Here is an 18156-nt window from a genome sequence, read left to right as displayed (position 1 = left end):
TTAATCCTATAGGAAATTTATGGAGGGAGTTGAAACTTCAAGTTGCCAAGTGACAGCCAAGAAACCTTAAGGATTTAGAGAAGATTTGTAAAGAGGAGTGGACCAAAATCCCTCCTGAGATATGTGCAAACCTGGTAACCAACCACAAGAAACGTCTTACCTCAGTACTTGGAGAAACCCTTCTTGGCAAGCACAAAGTCATGTTTTGCTTTGGGGATCAAATACTTATAAATTGAGTTGCAGTTCAGTGAGTAAAATAACATTTGTATCATGTGTTTTTTCTGGATTTTTGGTTGATATTCTGTCTCTATCATTTAAAATATACCTCTGATACAAAGAAATGAAGGGTCTATATTTTTTAAGTAGGCAAAATCTTCAGGGGATCAAATAATTAATTTCCCCACTGTATTTTATTAAAACATCCTGATTACATTACACAAGAACATGGAAACTAATTGTTAAAAATGAAGAAATGTCAAATCTGGCAACTATTTACACAATTTCCTAAGGTACTATTCATCTGTTCATCCATTAAAGGAACGCTCTCAGGACAGGATGAATATTTTAGGCTAAGATAGGTTTCCTTATTTAGAGCAGATTTACAGTTGTGTCCAAAATTATTCAACCCCCAATGCTGTAAAGGGGTTTAGGGACTATAGTGTACATTTGGAATTGTATTCAGAATCAAATCCTACAAGGACGTTGTAACTACCCAAATGCAACTAAAATGACATCAATTGTTTATGTAATACAGTAGTAAATGGTTCTTATGTGGTTTCTTCATTGCCACAATTATTCAACCCCTTAAAGACTACCACTCTGAAGAACAGAGGTTCATACAGGTGCTTTCCATCAGGTATTGAAAACACCTGTGGATGTCACCGAGCAGCAATCAAGCATAATAAGCACCAATTAGGCAGCTTTAAAATGACTGTGATACTCAGCTCCTTCTAGACATTTACTGGTGTGGTTACAAACATGGTGAAGGCAAGAGAATGGTCCAGGAAGACAAGAGAAGAGGTGATTTCTCTTCACAGGAAGGGCAATGGCTATAAGAAGATTGCAAAGATGTTAAACATACCAAGAGACACCTTAGGAAGCATCATTCGCAAATTCAAGGCAAAGGGCACTGTTGAAACGCTACCTGGTCGTGGCAGAAAGAAGATGCTGACTTCGACTGCTGTGCGCTACCTGAAGCGTAGAGTGGAGAGAAGTCCCCGTGTGACTGCTGAGGAACTGAGAAAAGATTTGTCAGATGTGGGTACAGAAGTTTCAGCCCAGACAATAAGACGCACACTGCGTAATGAAGGCCTCCGTGCCAGAACTCCCAGGCGTACCCCCTTGCTGTCTCCAAAGAATAAGAAGAGTCGACTGCAGTATGCCAAAAGCCATGTGGACAAACCACAAAAGTTGTGGGATAGTGTTCTGTGGACTGATGAAACAAAATTAGAACTGTTTGGGCCCATGGATCAACGCTATGTTTGGAGGAGGAAGAACAAGGCCTATGATGAAAAGAACACCTTGCCTACTGTGAAGCATGGTGGAGGGTCAATCATGCTTTGGGGCTGTTTTGCTTCTGCAGGTACAGGGAAGCTTCAGCGTGTGCAAGGTACCATGAATTCTCTTCAGTACCAGGAGATATTGGATGGAAACGTGATGCAGTCCGTCACACACCTGAGGCTTGGGAGACGTTGGACCTTTCAACAGGACAATGATCCCAAGCATACCTCCAAGTCCACTAGAGCATGGTTGCAGAGGAAAGGCTGGAACATTTTGGAGTGGCCATCGCAGTCACCAGACTTAAATCCGATTGAGAACCTCTGGTGGGACTTAAAGAAAGCAGTTGCAGTGCGCAAGCCTAAGAATGTGACTGAACTGGAGGCCTTTGCCCATGAAGAATGGGCGAAGATACCCGTAGATCGCTGCAAGACACTTGTGTCAAGCTATGCTTCACGTTTAAAAGCTGTTATAACTGTAAAAGGATGCTGTACTAAGTACTAAGATTGAATGTCACTTGGGGGTTGAATAAAACTGATAATGCTGTGAGCACAGAAAAGACATTTGTGGTTATTTCATTATAACTGTTATGTTATATTTGTCTGACCTACAAGTGCCTCTTTAATGTAAATGTAAGCAAGATGACTGAATGATCAAAAGCAATGTCAAACTGGCCAAAACACTCAATTTCAGTGGGGGTTGAATAATTTTGGACACAACTGTACATAGAGCTCTATATACTACCCAGTCAGTGGGCTTACTTTCTGTTATCACTTTCTTTAGGCTCTATTCAAACCCATGGGCATGTTATCACACATTATGATGTGAATGCATGTACCACAAAGCATGGTATATAAATTACACCCCAAGGGGCATATACTGTATAGTTCAAAGAAATGCACCTGCTCTTCGGTGCACCACAACACACAGATGTAAAGGAACTGTATATTGTGGTGTTTTGCAGTGGTCAAAATAGTTCAGCTACTTTTTTTGGTGTAGAAGCTCATTAAAGGCCCATTGAAATCAAAAGGATACTTTAACACAACATGCTTCTAGATGTGATAGAACTTTAGAGCACATCAAAAAAATGCAGAAATGCAGTACAGAACTAAAATATTTGTGTTTCAGTCCTGCACTCTCTACTCACATCTGATATTGTAGACACAGATACAACAAGAAACAATTCCATCTGCAGCCTTTCATAACATGTTAGGTTCTCTTGTGAAAAAGACTGAATAATTGTCTCTAGCTAGCTTTACAGGGCAGCAGAAATGCAACAGTAACTTGGGATCCATCCCAATAAATCATGAATAATCTGTGTATTATCACAGCCATTCTTCAAAATCCAAATTATCCAAAATATCTACCTTAAAACACTTGTTTCCTCTGGGTATTTATGGTGCAGGGATCCACACAATCTATAAGTATGTGGGGCTATTCCTGCATTGGCTTCCTTCAAGGAAAGCTCTGCCTGTATGACAAGGCATGGACATCTTATATATATGGTACCTATGAGCTCTTCATGACAACGCACACCAGTAATGTAACCTAAGCTGTTTGTCACTATAAATCCATGTTTACCCAAATATCCATATTGGCATAGCATATTATGGAAATATTTCCTTAATACAAGATTGGGTAGCTCAGTTCTAGTACTGCCAAAACCTTTGGGTGTCGTACACTGGGATACTCTTTTCCTCCTCTATATATATTAGGGAATAAATTTGGCGTGGTCCTGATGTGTTTTCACACATATGGTGGAAGTGGTGGGGATTCAGAAATGGTTAATGCACGCCCAGAACCTTTTCTAAGAACTGTCACTATACATGCCAAATTTGTCCAGATATTGTTGTATGGTCTTTCAGTAGTTGATGAACTGCATATCCCAGCATCCCCTAGCCAGTCAGGTTCTGCACTTTTGTATTCTTAGCTAGTCACCAAAATGCCTAAAAGGACCCAGTCTATTAAAGTATCTGATGAAAGTCATGCAATTTAGAATTTTTTCTCTCTCAAAAGTGGTTATTTTCAGAGCTAGTTTTTCCTGTGGCAGCTAGTTTGGCCTGCTATGATCTTCCTGTTGAAATCTTCCTCCTACCGGACACTTTTCTCCCTCCTTCAGCCAGTGCTGTGTATAAGTCAAAGCAGGAATGGTGAGGCTAATTGATGGGTTAAGCTTTTGATATTTGTAGGGTTTATAACTTGCATCAAAATGACAGAAAAAAGAATCCAATTCTAAAGTGACATTTTCTCTTTAAGACTAATTCCTCCAGTGTTTATAACTGGCCCTCCATGAGCAAGCTGCACATAGCAGACACAGTATTTTGTTCTGTTGTGTGTTTTACACATTGTAAAACAGCATTATGTGTCCAGCGAGTGAGCTGTATTTGTTTACAGTCAGCTAGAGAAGGAATCAGAACATGCTGCATAGAAGCAGACGGTCGGCCTGGTTTAGCGGTCATGAAGGAATGATGAATGCAGCCCCCCCCTCCTCCTCCTCTGCTTCCCATATCATAGGTACTCTGCTCAGCTTAGGGTGGCTGCTTTGAAGTACAACATTTTCCAGCTCCCTCCCACCCCTCTCACTGGAATCAGTGGCCCTCTGTGTCTTAACTTCACAGTGTCTTTCAAGCCAGCTTTTTTTTCATGTCGATCTCTATGCTATTGAGCGATTTCCTTATAAGCCTACTTCATCCTGAATTCCCCAGTGCTTCCCCGCTTAGGAGACTGAAGCTAAATTAACTGCAGGTACTGTGGAACATGTTTAATTTAAAGAGACAGCCGGCAACCCCTGTGCAAACTCTGGTGCCACAGCATGGAATTCTGGGATGGAATAGTATTTTCTCTATTACCACCATCAGTAGACACAACCTCCTCATTCAAAAGCATTTAAAATAGAAAGCATGTGAAGAGTTTGCAACATCTCTGTGCAAGGGATAACTGGACAGTCTCACATGCACAGAAGGAAAAGTGCCTTTATTGTATGCACTTCCCAAACATTTAGTGGCTGAACAGAGGGGAAAAAGCAGTGTGTCCTCGTACAGCAGTGATTAAAACAGGGATTGCCAGCATTAGGCATGTTTGAAGGGCAGGGTTATACACCATGTAGACTGAGACAATGCATCCTCTGTTGATGTGACAGAGGCATGAATGATTCTACACCAACTGAATCTTCCAACCACCCACCTTTCTCCTCAACATAAAGAAAACTTGACCCAGCATAGGCTTCCATCCTGATCTAGATAGTGCCATTGCCTTATTCCTAGAAACAGTGCAACTCCAGGGCAGCATAGTGACAATGTCAACTCTTGAGATTATCACAGATTCCGGCAACTGAATAGGAGTCTTGGTTGCAACAAATAGTATCCATCATGATGGGCTCCCTTACCATACTTTGATAAATTATATTTTCCTTCCATGTGCCTTATTCAGGTGACTGTGAGTAATTATATGAAAAGGCAATGGCAAGAAATGGTGACTTTGCACAGAAATACCATTAATCCAAAATATGAACAGTTCGTTATGAACTTAGTAACCAGTCAGCTTTTCCCAGACATTTTCTCACACTGCACTGGGAGGATGAACTCAGTACTTTGATAGGTCTAGTATGCACAGAGACAGAATTCCACTGCAGAGGCCACATGACTCTGGAGTGTACATGTTGCCGGCTGTATCTACCATTTGCATGCCTTTTCTCTCCTGGTCAGTCATGTGTCCTGCTCAGGAGCCAGTACGATCCCAGGTTTGTATCTTCTCTTTTTTGTTAATTTTGCATTTTGTAGACTATTATTTGATATGGTTGTGCTAGATGCTATTTAAAAACAAACTTGTCAGAATTGGTTGTAATCTGTTGAAAGACACAGTAAAAAACACATTTCCAGAGAAATACAGGGGCTGCCATTGCTGAACCCCTTGTTGTCTGGCTTAATAACAGTCACCGACCCTGCACATGTATGCAGTAACAGAAGATAGAACTCTGGGTCAGTGGCTGAAAAAGCATTAATTGCTACAAAATTACAGCCAGCTCACTAGCGTTTTGAAGAGGAGGTCTACTATTGAAGTTTACAGAACAATATTTTAGACTGGAATTCTATTTCTATGACAGAGCATGAAACTGGGGTTAGGAAATACACAACTCACAGTGACAGGACAATAGTGTGGGGCAGGATCAGAAAAGAGCACACCAGGTTTCAGGGCTTCTTTAAAAGCTAAACATAGCAATTATTTTACCTGCCAAATGATTTTTAAATCTCCCCATCCTATGCTATATGGCTGAATAACATAAGCAGAGTGACAGTTCTGCAGATACTTGTCAGTGACATAATCTCTGCTCTTCTGAGTTTTAATGGACATAACTACAATGATGACACTTAGCCAAGTACCTTCTTCTTCCAGCCCATCAGTGTATATTCAGCCACTCATTATTTTAACCTATCCAGCTTTGCAGTGAGTGCCATTACTGCCACTAAAATAGTTTTAGTCCAAAGCTTTTGCTGTGACTGGTTCCCGTTAGACATCCTATTTACAATAAAGTGATCAAGAGCTTTAAAAAAGCTGGGGTATGAGCCATGTACAGTATCACAGATACAGATGTTATACAGCGGGTAAAATAAGTATTGCACACGTCACAATTTTTCTCTGTAAATATATTTCTAAAAGCGCTAATGACATGAAATTTTCACCACGTCGGTAACAACCCAATCAATCCATACATACAAAGCAACCAAAACAAATAATTTCAGAAATTGAGTTATGTGCAATAAAATAGAATGACACAGGGAGAAAGTATTGAACACATGAAGACAAGGAGGTGCAAAAAGATATGGAAAGCCAAGACACCAGCTGAAATCTATCAGTAATTAGAAAGCAATCCTGCCCCTTGTCAGTGCAAATTAATACCAGCTGTTTCAGTCTCAACTGACGGCCTATAAAAAAGGTGTCTCATTACCAAGGTATCAAACAAGAAACACCTCATGAGGGGTAAAAGCAAAGAGCTCTCTCAAGACCTTCACAACCTTACTGTTGCAAGACATACTGATGGCATTGCTTACAGAAGGATCTCTAAGCTTCTGGGCACTGCTGCGGCCATAATCTGGAAGTGGAAAGAACAATCTTTTCACCATAAACTGGCCATGACCAGGTGCAGATTTCTGACAGAGGACTGAAAGGAATTAGAAGATTTGTCCAAGAGCGAAGGACCACTTGTGGAGTGCTTCAGTAAGACCTGGAACTAGAAGGTACAATTGTTTCAAAGAAAACAATAAGTAATGCACCCATCCGCCATGGCCTGTATGCACCCTCACCACGCAAAACTCCATTGCTGAAGAAAAAGCATGTTGAAGCTCGTTTAAAGTTTGCTTCACAACATTTAGATAAGCCTGTGAAATATGAAGAGAATACAGTCTGGTCAGATGAGACCAAAATTAAACTCTTTGGATGCCATAATACTCACCATGTTTGGAGGTCACATCACCCCAAAAACACCATACCAACAGTGAAGCATGGAGGTGGGAACATAATGGTGTGGGGCTGTTTTTCGGCATATGGTACTGGCAAACTTTGTGTCATTGAAGGAAGGATGAATGGAAAATACATTCTTGATAAAAATCTGCTGCCATCTGGACATTTCAGCAAGAAAATGATCCCAAACACAAAGCCAAAGAAACTCTCAGCTGGTTTCAAAGGAAGAAAATAAAGCTGTTAGAATGGCCCAGCCAATCACCTGACTTGAATCCTTCTATGAAAAGAAAGATCACAGAAGAGGCCCACAGAACCTTAAAGATTTGAAGACTGTGTGGAAGAATGGGCTAAAATTACACCTGAGCAATGCATGCAATTAGTTTCTCTATACAGGAGATGTCTTGAAGCTGTCATTACAACAAAGGATTTTGTAGGAAGCATTAAATAAATTTTGGTAGCATGTTCGATACTTTTTCCCTGTGTCATTCCATTTTATTACACATAACTTAATTTCTGAACTTAATTGTTTTGGTTTCTTTGTATATATGTATGTATGTATGTATGTATGTATGTATGTCAAGAGTTGATTCTGGCCAGCTCAGTGGATTGCTTTCAAAAAAGGGCTGGATTCTTTCTTAGTAACCAGTTATATTCTTTGTAACCAGTTATATTCTTTGCATCATTTATAGGTAAAGTTGATCCAGGGAATATCCGATTGCCTCTCGGGGGATCAGGAAAGAAATTTTTCACCTGAAGGAGCAAATTGGATCATGCTTTGCTGAGTTTTTTTGCCGTCCTCTGGATCAACTGGGGGTGTAGGATAACTTTTTTAAAAAATGTTTGTATGCTTAAACTGGATTTACTTTAGTTTTTTTTTCAGCCATACCAACTATATAACTATGTATGGATTGCATGGGTTGTTACCAACATGTGGTGAAAATTTCATGTCAATAGCACCTTTAGAAACATAATTACTGAGAAAAATGGTGATATGTTCAAGACATATTTTACCTGCTGTATTTCCTGATACATGCCCATACAATAGATTCATGTCGCAGTTTTATAAATTTAAAAAACAAGCGGCTGTCTGTGTCATATACCATGGCACTGAGATTACCACAAATAGCTTTACAGTAGGCGGTACATTATCCTGAAGCACAGGGGAAAATTGTGATAGCAAAGACCACATCTTTCCCCCAGAAAACAGTGTATATTTCTGTGTAATTTTTATTTTCTCAGCTGTCCTATGTGGATTCTGATGGAAACCCAATCGGCGTTGTACAGATGACATTCCTGAGGTTGCTCAGTGCTGCTGCCAGGCAGAACATCACCTATAGCTGCTACCAGTCTGTGGCTTGGCACGACGCCACCATTGACAGCTATGACAAAGCCATCCGTTTCTTGGGATCAAACGATGAAGAGATGTCTTATGACAACAACCCTTACATTATAGCCATCATGGACGGCTGTGCAGTAAGTGACTAAGAAATTTCCATTGCAGAGATAAAAGGTGCATGTCATTTTGACATACAATTTAGAACAGTGTCAAGGACTGAACATCATTGGTCTTAAAGGCAGTTTATCTCAGATTAATAAAGCAGCATTAAGCCTCGTCACTGCAATTGGTCTCTGTGTTCCACTGACACAGAGTTAATTCTGATGAGATGTCTCTATCTTCATTCAGTCTGGCTGGCGGTAATGCAGAAAACTATTGATCAGCGCAGTGATTCAGCCTGCCAGGCTGCTATGAGAAACACAAGAAGGATTATTAGTTTTGACACAGGGAGAAAAAAAAAATTATCAATAGCAAACGATTACGGTTTGGGGAATGTTTTCTCAGAGCAGAAGCCTAGTGTACTACTTTTATTCATTATGGATTTTTATCTATATTCAGCGAAGTGGAAAATGGTGAGTCCCACCCGGCCTGGAAATACCACAATTCATTTATGGAAAATGTATTTCCCCCATTTGATGACTGACTTCTGTTAACTTCTGGGAAGTGGGTGGGTGCTTATAAGAGGATTGGTTTTTCTATTGTTCCATCCCTCTTCTTTTCCATTTTATTTATTTATTTATTTTTTTTGTGGTCACAAATTAATGACTTAAAAGCCAATTTTTTCAACTTGCAAAAAAAGAAAAAAAGAAAAGAAAAAAGGAATAGAGCAAGGCCTGTATTTCAATGTCAGACATTAGGTCTCAAACTATTCTTGATTTGATAACGGCTGCAGGGTATAATTTCAGATGGTGTTGAGCGAAATTAAAGTTTTTTTAATTTCTCAGAAATATCATTTTGAAGAAGTACAATGGAGTCAATGAAAAGAGGGAAATAAAGGTGGTTTTTAGTGGGTTGTTAAGGATGCATTTGGCTTGATGTGGATCCTGAGTGAAGAAGCTCTTTTTAACTAGATCCTGTTCTAGTGGAAAAAAGTAAAAATGGAAAACTTAAAAAGAACCGTACACACAATGATCAAATGCATAAAAAAAAAACAGATTACAAGACTGAATTAAATATTCTAAACTTCCTAAATATGCCTCTAAGAAACACACTTTCAATGTAAGAGTTTCTGCTTCAGCAAAATCACTCCACTTATTCTGCGAGTTATGCTCAGACTACATTTTATTGGTTAATCTGAGGGGGGAGTTGTGTTGAGTGTAACTTAAGAAATACCTTTTTGAGAAGTGAAACAATAATTTTTCAGGCAGCGATGTGGAACTTTTTGAAAAAACTACTTGTCCAAAGGAATAAATCAGGGTCCCAGTCTTCTTGTCCCTCATGACAATCTACTTGTCCTGAAAAAAAATAAAATAACATTTTTTTTAACCAAAAACATATTTAAATCTGAGGTGCTTTTAGGAATGTCTGGGGCTTTTTAAAACAAAATGGGCTTCATGGCAACTTAAAGCAGGGTTCCAGCCATTTTTGTGTTTATTAAAAGTCAGCAGCTACAGTTTTTGTAGATGCTGACTTTTAATAAACACACAATTACCTGTCCAAGAGTCCAGCGATGTACTCACCCGCGCCGTCCCTTCTCCCCTTCTTTCCTTCATGGTGCCGGCATTTCTCAATTGTGGGCACCAGGCTGTGGTTTCGCAGCCTAGTGCCCACTGCGCATATGAGAGTCACGCTGCGCTTCCTAATTGGTCTGGCAGTCTCCTGGGACCTGTGAAAGTTCCCAGGAGACTGCAGGAGGAAGGAGGAGGCTGAACTTCCATCTCACTTCACTGGGGTGGAGTTAGCTGGAAGTGGGAGCGGGTACCTGTCAAATCCAAGTACCCGCTCCCCCCCAATAGGTGCGAAGTATGGCAGTGGAGGGGAGAGGAGGCAAATAAGCTGAGTTTCCGCTTTTGAGTGGAACTGCACATTCATCTTTTAATATGTTTAAAATTGTGCTGTTCATCTCCTATTCACCTCCTTGCCAGTCTCCAGCACCACACCCAGGGACTAGCAGTGAGGGGAGAGACCTTACAATGTAATGAGCACCGACTGGGTGATCGTCAGGAAAGGGGAGTGTTGGGCTCTCGTAACACTCAGCAGAAGCACATCTGCTGAGCGAGTAAATGAGGCACTGGCCCCAAGGAAAAAAAAAAAAAACTTTATTCCTTCAGGTTACCCTCACACCCAGAAGCACTTGGGTGCTCAGTACAAGCACATGCTGAGCAGCCAAATCAAGCTCCTGTGTCTGCTCCATTACAGGATAAATTCACCTTAATAATAATAATAATAATAGTCAATTTTTTGCAGGTAAAAAGAAAAAAAAATGTGGGAAAGCTTTGCACCAGTGTTCAGCAGATCACTGGATCTCCTGCAGACTGTCACACTGACAGGAAGACTCATTGAACTACCAGAGAGCTCAACAGCGCCATGATAGTTCATTGAGAACTACTAGCCAACATCCACAAAGGATGTCGGTACTTGGCTCGGAAATCTGTCAACAGGGACCTGGAAGTGACATCATACACGTGGCTTCATGGTCAGGGGAGGAGAGCAGACGTGTCCACACTCCTCCCTCCCTTCTACCAGTCGGCTCCCTCTATGCTTATGGAGGTGGATGCATGGGGGTCCAGAGCTGGCGCTTTAGCGCTGTGTTTTTAAGAACTCAGGAAGCAGCGCAGCTTCCTGAATGATTCCACCTGACAAGTAAGCCCTGCTTCTTGCCTGCAGCAGGGCTAAATGTTATACTAAACTACCTGCTCGGTACTACATGTCTCTGGCATCAGGTGATGTAAATTGCACATCCCTGTTCAGGTATAAAATGTTGGGTGCCAAAACTCTATGTCCCAGAACAACACTTTCAATTTTAGCATGACAAAAGATAATGTACTAGTAGAGGTAGGATTAGAAAACAGTGTCTGAACCATATATTTTGTAAATGCATGATAGAAAAAAAGTAGACCACCTGGTTCAGTTAGCGGACTTCAAATTATATTGTACTGTTTATACTAAGGCACAAGGAGGGGCAATTGCTCAAAGTGTCTGACTTCAGGGGGACACACTGTCTCATTGTTTTGCAAGGCAACAAGCACATTCTCATAAAAATACAGGGTCATCCGACTTAGTAAAGGGCTTTCTTAGTGGAAACTATGAGTCTGTTTTGACACTGGCATCTTGGTGGCACTTGTTTTTGGCACAGGAACTGGGATCATTTGGTGTCTGTCACAGAACAAGATAGCTTAATGTTGGAGATTAAGATTTGAGTGGCATAATAAAGGTTTAGGTTAAAGCTGAACTCCAGGAAGATATAAAAGCACAAAATAATACACGTCTATAATCACTAATACGTGATTGAATGTATTTTAATGTGCCAGCAGTCGGAGTGTGAGAGGGAGAAGGAGTACAAGGAGCCAGTTAATTAATGTGCTGACAAGAAGTATGGTGATAGGAGGCAATTGATAAAGAGATGAGTTTATCACCGTGCTACTTTTCCTCACACAGTCCAGTTACATGCTGCAGTGGGTCAAGGACAACCTGGCTCAGAGCATGTGGGTTGAATGATGCTGGCTTAAACTGAGGACATTGAGCTACAGGAAAAAAGAACTGCTGGGAAAATCTCTGAATTGCAGCTGAATATTGCACAGTTTTTATTTAATATTTTATTGGACTGTTATATATATATATATATATATATATATAGACTGGGTTTAAATATACTTTAGCGCTTAATATAACTATTAAAGCAGAACTTCAAACACTAAAATATCACATAAGCTTTAACATTGTAACTTTAAAAGGAATGTTTGAAGTTAATATGTTAAATGTTTCATTACAATAATAATTGGTGGATCCAGATCCTGCCATAAAGGCTTGTACCAGTTTGTATAGGGTTACCATGCTTTTTCTCTCAGTTAGGCTCCTGCATTATCACCTTGTCACGTAGACTCCCAGATGGGGACTACAATGACCTTTTCTACACACACTATGCATACAAGAAACATTCTAAGGTGACAATGCTGCTCCTCCATAGATACAGTACTGTAAGTGAGCATCATCACTCTAGGACAGAAAGTGTGATACTAACTAGATTGCAAGGTGGAAATAATGGGGAAAAAAGTCAGAGAAAGGAAAATGAATGCAGCTACCACATCTAAAGGCTGGTAAGCTGCAATATATTAAATGTTTGTTCTTGGGTTTAGATACATTTTTAGTTTAAACACAAATGAGTTTTGGTATGGTTTTGTACTAGAACTCCAGAAATGTTTCATTGCCTGCAGCTCCTGATTTTATTGTTCTCATTTCCCTCTCTTTTTCCAGTCAAAGAAGGGCCACCAGAAAACCATCCTGGAACTCAATACCCCCAAGGTGGAGCAAGCTCCTATAGTGGATCTTATGTTCAATGACTTTGGAGACCCAACACAAAAATTTGGCTTTGAAGTGGGACCAGTATGTTTCCTAGGCTAAAATGACACTCCAAAAATGTAAAATTACATAAGTACACATATTTTTCAAGAAAAAAAGAGGCCAATAGCATACCAGAATGCCAATTCTCCAAATGAACAACCTTGAAACCTCATCACCATTTTATCAAGTCTTCACTTGCACATTCTCAACTGCAAAGGTGAAGAATTGAACCCCAAAATATGCCACAGGCAAAGAGTTATGCCTGGATCACAGATCTAGTAGGGAGAAAATAAAAAAAAAATCACTTATTGCCTACTGCCTTGGTATCACATGACCTAAACAGCATCACGTGACAATCATCAGAAGCACGACTCCTGACAAAGCATGTCCTCTATCCATGCACAAACCTCTTGAATGTTCTCTAAGACGCATGTAAAAAAAGAATATCACTACAAGTGACAGAGATGCTTAAAAAAGATCATCCTACCAGACACCAATTTGAGGGGACTGATATTTTTTTTTTTTTTACACCACTCTAAAATTTATAAGTTGGTCTTTCACATGGAAGCAAATGTCACTGTGCCTGCCTTGTCCCTTTGTATTAAAGGTGCTTATATTTTTGTATGTAATTATTTGTATTGTATATTATTATTATTATTTTGTTTGTTATTAAAGGTTACAAGAAATCTAATTTTCATTACCCTAGCTTTAAATCATGCATGTGGTCTGGTTTTGTAAACCAGGCTTATAACAGGCAAAAACTGGCAAACTCATGGCAACATGTACATTTTTTATGAAAACAGATTTTAAGCTACCTGCATGTGGTACGAGCCTACGTTTTTTTCCCCTAAGTTTTAAAAATTGCAATCTACAAATCTTAAGAAAATTAGTTTGTCAGCAATTTACACTATATGCAAAATCATATTTTTATCTTGTTAAATAGCAGAATGGTGACTTTTAATGTGCAATGTTGTCATTCTAACAAAAAAAAATCCCCAAAACACACAACTTACAAATAAATAACACAAACCACTATGTAATTGTGCTGTTTTTGTCTGTTTTCCTTTTTGGCAGGCTAAGTCTTGGAAAAGCTGTAAAAAATGTTTGATTGAGTAAGGATTTGTATTTTATTTTTTTAACTAGTGTAAGTGTATGCCTTTTGATATAAGAAAGTGCATACAGCTGACACATATACTGGCAACACTTCTTGCTGATCAAAGAGCCTAAATTATACTTCTTGGATGGGCTCCTTTCCACATGATTAGTGCAATGAAATATACTTGTAACAAGGTTCAAAACAGCCTAATAAGTTGCTAATTATTGTACAGTGTTATAACCTCTATTTTTTTTACCTCCTACCTTGTCACAAAGCGGGAGGTTGCTTGTAGTGGGGTGAATCTTGTCAGACATAGGTGCTATGTTCATTTTCCTGTGGTGCTATTTTTTTCATATATTTGTTCATCAGTGGCAGTGCTTCACTGTGGATAAACCACCACTAGTTACTGTCAGACATATCCCACACAAACTGCTACCTACGGGAGATATAATGCATGCTTCTTTTGTATCCATGGACTGTGTAGATATGGATATAAAAAAAAAAAAAAAAAAAAAAAAAGACTCAAGGAAACACATGAACTGTAATGCGGTAGCTTTCCCATTTTAGAATGTTTAAAACTTATCACTCCATCTATGTATTTTGTAATTACTCCAAAATTGTTATCAGATGCTGATTATGGTGCTAACTTATGTTGTTTGTTTAAAAACTGTTGAAGAAGAAATGTTCTATTTTTTATTTTTCCTTTCATGTGCTGTCTTGTGCCTGGAGTTGAAACCAAGGTTGGCGAATGTGCATACCAAACAGGTTCTTGCGTTACCCAGTATGACGAGAGTTTACATACCCAGTACTGTACTGGATCTTTGGAACTTCAGTGCGACTCACTGAACAAATAAAAATAAAAGGGACACAAAGTGCTTGAATTTGACTCTTTTCTGAATAAATACCTGACAAAGTAAAAGATGTATATAGGGTCAGGAAATTGATCAGGGCACTAGATCACTCTGCACATAGGTATATAACTTTTTGTGACTACAATTGATTTTGTTTTCCAGCTGTAGCATGATTTGGAAAAACCTACTTTAAAAACCCTAAATAAAAAAAAAATCTGTAATTATTTCATTGCCCTTGACATTTCATGTCAGGTTACTTGTTGCAGCCACCAAACCAGTAAAAGTTTTATAATGTAGCAATATCAAATTGCAAGAGAAAGTATTAGTCTAGTGTTTAGAAGCTATCCAGAAGTGTTCTGAAGCAAAATGGTCAGTCTTTCAGATTACTGGGGTGATGTCCCAATACTTTTCCTGTTTTTTCCTGAAAGCCAACATAGTATTTTGCCTAATCCACCTTTCATTATATTTTTAAAGTAACATTTTAAACAAGTCCCTATATGCAAATTTAGCAATGGTTTTTTGAAATCCGGTAAAAAAAATGCACTAGTTCAACCAAAATGATAATCAGTATTGGCATGAATACAAATGATTATAGGTATGTTCAAGCATACGTTTGCTCGTGCAGCAAAGCAACCAGTTCATTTACCTGCCCCTCTCCTCAGCAACATATCCTCATCTGCTCTTTACTCCCTCCTTGCTGCATTTAGCCGTTTGGAGTGAATAGAAATACCTGGTACTTCCTGTGATAGCATTGGTGCTTGGTAATTATTTTACCATACAGCTTACAGAAGGTATACTCTGTTTTCCCTTGGTAGCTGAACAGAACCACAGGGAAGTAAAAAAGAAGGTAAATATGTTCAGCTGGAGAGATTAAACATTAAGCAAACCTGTTGCTTTGCCCTGCATGGGGATATACACTTTATTGGGTAGGTTTACAGGCCAAGGATTAGGATCAGGATTTTTGTGTGATACATTTACTTTCAGGTTTGATAACTGTGTTTTTGGCATTATAAAATAGTTTTTCATGTAGAAGTTTCTGGGGATTAGATTTATCACTGCAGAAAATTAACAGAGTTGTTATTCATGGATGTTACATTAATTCTCAGCAGAATAACTAACCATATTGGGTAGCAGTATTGATTGAAAAAAGAAATTCTACAAAGTTCCAGAATGGTAGGTTAGATAAAGAGTTAATAATAAAGATTGAGTTTAGAAATAGACTTAGCTTAAAGGTTTATAACCAAGTTAGGGATTAAGGGGTTAGGCCAACAGTTAGATTTAGTTTACAAGGTGTTAATTCTTTTTGTTTCCCGTGGTATTTTTTTCCTGGTGGGATATATTTTATTTCCCACATTGCACAGTAAAATAATATGCCAATTTTACATTGCCTGAAACTGATCTATGAACAACAATAAATAATTAAATATGGCAGGGGTACTGGTAAAAATAAAACTACATAATTGTAGGGGAGCAAAAAAAAAAGGCCCTAAATAATGACATTGGTGTCAAAGTTCTGACTATTTATTATGCACAAACATACATAAGTAAACGTTTGATATGTGAAACTATATCTACTGCAGCTGTGGAGCTGTGTGTCATATGCAATTCTGCTGACTGACCATTTTGAAGCATGGTATTGTGGTTTGTTGGAGTGACTATGTTGGCCACGTGCGTCTATTATTTTTCAATTCAATGAGTAAAAATCTGTAGGGTTGACAAACCAACTGACACAACAATTATGCAAATGAACAAATGTCACCAGTTAAGAGGAGTACATGTGTTTTAGAATATTCCATCAAGACTATGTGTAAATTGATTTTGGGGGTTCTGTCTTTTTGCTCCTATAGATTCATGATAAGTTTGGTTCTTTACATAAAAAGCAAACCATTATTTTCTTAACCACTCCTAAATCTCTGCTGCATAAATAAACCTTGCACACTATAGGAAACAATGGGGAAATAAAATGCTATTACTTCTACAAATTGTTTATTTGGTTGTATATTTTCATACAAATATGAAAAAAACTTACTAAAATAAAAGATTTAAAGCTTTCATAATTTTGCAATGTCCCAAACCCAACTAACCGTTTTAGGCTTCTCAATTGCCATTTCGCATAATTGATACCTTAAAATGGAATATTCACACGTTATATTAAATGGGCTAGAGCAATTTTTTTCCTCACTAGAATAGTTTGCTCATGCATAACTAACCAGCTCAAAATGAATAAAAATTTCACAAATCAGTCGTATTAAATTTTGTATTCATTATTGTATTACATTCAAATGTCTTGCTGAAAATGTGAAAGAAGATATGATTATATTTTTTGCTACCATTGGGATGATACAGAGAGGGTCGTACTAGGCAGATGAAAAACCCATTTCCCTTCTAAAATGAGAGAAGGCCTGGAGCTTTCTGACTTTTTAAGTGTATGAAAGCTTGCAGAAAAGTTATGCATGCAAGGTCGTTCTCAAACATTTTCCTTCATACCTTTGTCCTTTTGAATTTATTGTAGATTTCACCACATTGCAAGCATAATAAAAAAAGTATTTTCTTTCTATTTGATATAACTACAATGCTGAAATAATTACCCCTTTGGCCAATTTTTACCAAAGAACCAAAACTGGTTTGCACATTTCGCTCCAAACAATATTGAAAAATATTTAAACTAACTGATGTGATCTTGTTTAGGTCATGTGATCTTGTTGTAACTGATTTAATCAAACATTTTATAATTTAAAATTGTTTGTAATTTGTTTTAATAGTACCAATATTTTCCATAAAAATAAAATGAGAAAAATACAAAAGATATATTGAAATAAACATTCCCTATACCTGCAGAAAAATCCATTATTTCTGGTGTAATTTTGTGTTTTTTTTCTTGTTGCCCCCTTAAAATATATAAAATATGACTTGAAATTCAGATAAATTAAGAAACCCTGGTGTTACAAAGTCAGAAACTGCACAGTCCTGATGTGCAAATTCCATTTAGTATACTACAATCTAAATTGAGATGCCCTCAAAGGGTTTTTTTATATTTTAAACCTGTGTAAAAAATGTACTAGTTTATTTGTTTGCAATAAATCAAGTTTACTGTTCTATCTCATTTGTTTACTTGATGTGAATGTTTTTATTAAGTATAATAAAGATTTTTTATTTATTTTTGTGCTCTGTTCCATGTGAAATGTTAAGAACAGTGCCCTGCATTAAGGAGCTCTTAGAGATAGCTGAACTCTAAGGCAGATATAAAAGGCACATATTAAAAGCAGCTTTGTAATCATTAACCACTTGCCCTCCTGAGTATTTACCTTTCTTATTGACCAGGCCTCTTTTTGCTACTCAGCGCTGCACTAATTCAACTGATAATTGCGCGGTCATGCAATGCTGCTTTAAAACTAAATTTACGTCCTTTTTTTCACACA

General features: G+C 38.2%; 1 protein-coding gene across 2 annotated transcripts in view; it reads left to right on the top strand.

Annotated features, from left to right (window-relative positions):
• The window catches only part of COL5A1 (collagen type V alpha 1 chain), a 298677-nt gene extending 280783 nt beyond the window's left edge, over nucleotides 1-17894 (top strand). For both annotated transcript variants that reach the window (XM_089684686.1, XM_089684685.1), the window contains exons 65-66: nucleotides 8194-8427; nucleotides 12704-17894. In XM_089684686.1, coding sequence (XP_089540812.1) covers nucleotides 8194-8427; nucleotides 12704-12850 — 381 coding nt within the window. In that variant the 3' untranslated portion in view covers nucleotides 12851-17894. The remainder of the gene's footprint in view (nucleotides 1-8193; nucleotides 8428-12703) is intronic.
• Nucleotides 17895-18156: the final 262 nt, after the last annotated feature.

Source organism: Staurois parvus, unplaced genomic scaffold, assembly GCF_062004578.1.
Source record: "Staurois parvus isolate SC_StPar_1 unplaced genomic scaffold, SC_StPar_1.0 ptg000352l, whole genome shotgun sequence".
Taxonomy (NCBI): domain Eukaryota; kingdom Metazoa; phylum Chordata; class Amphibia; order Anura; family Ranidae; genus Staurois; species Staurois parvus.
Note: the sequence above shows the minus strand (reverse complement) of the source record. Positions and strands in the feature narration are given on the sequence as shown.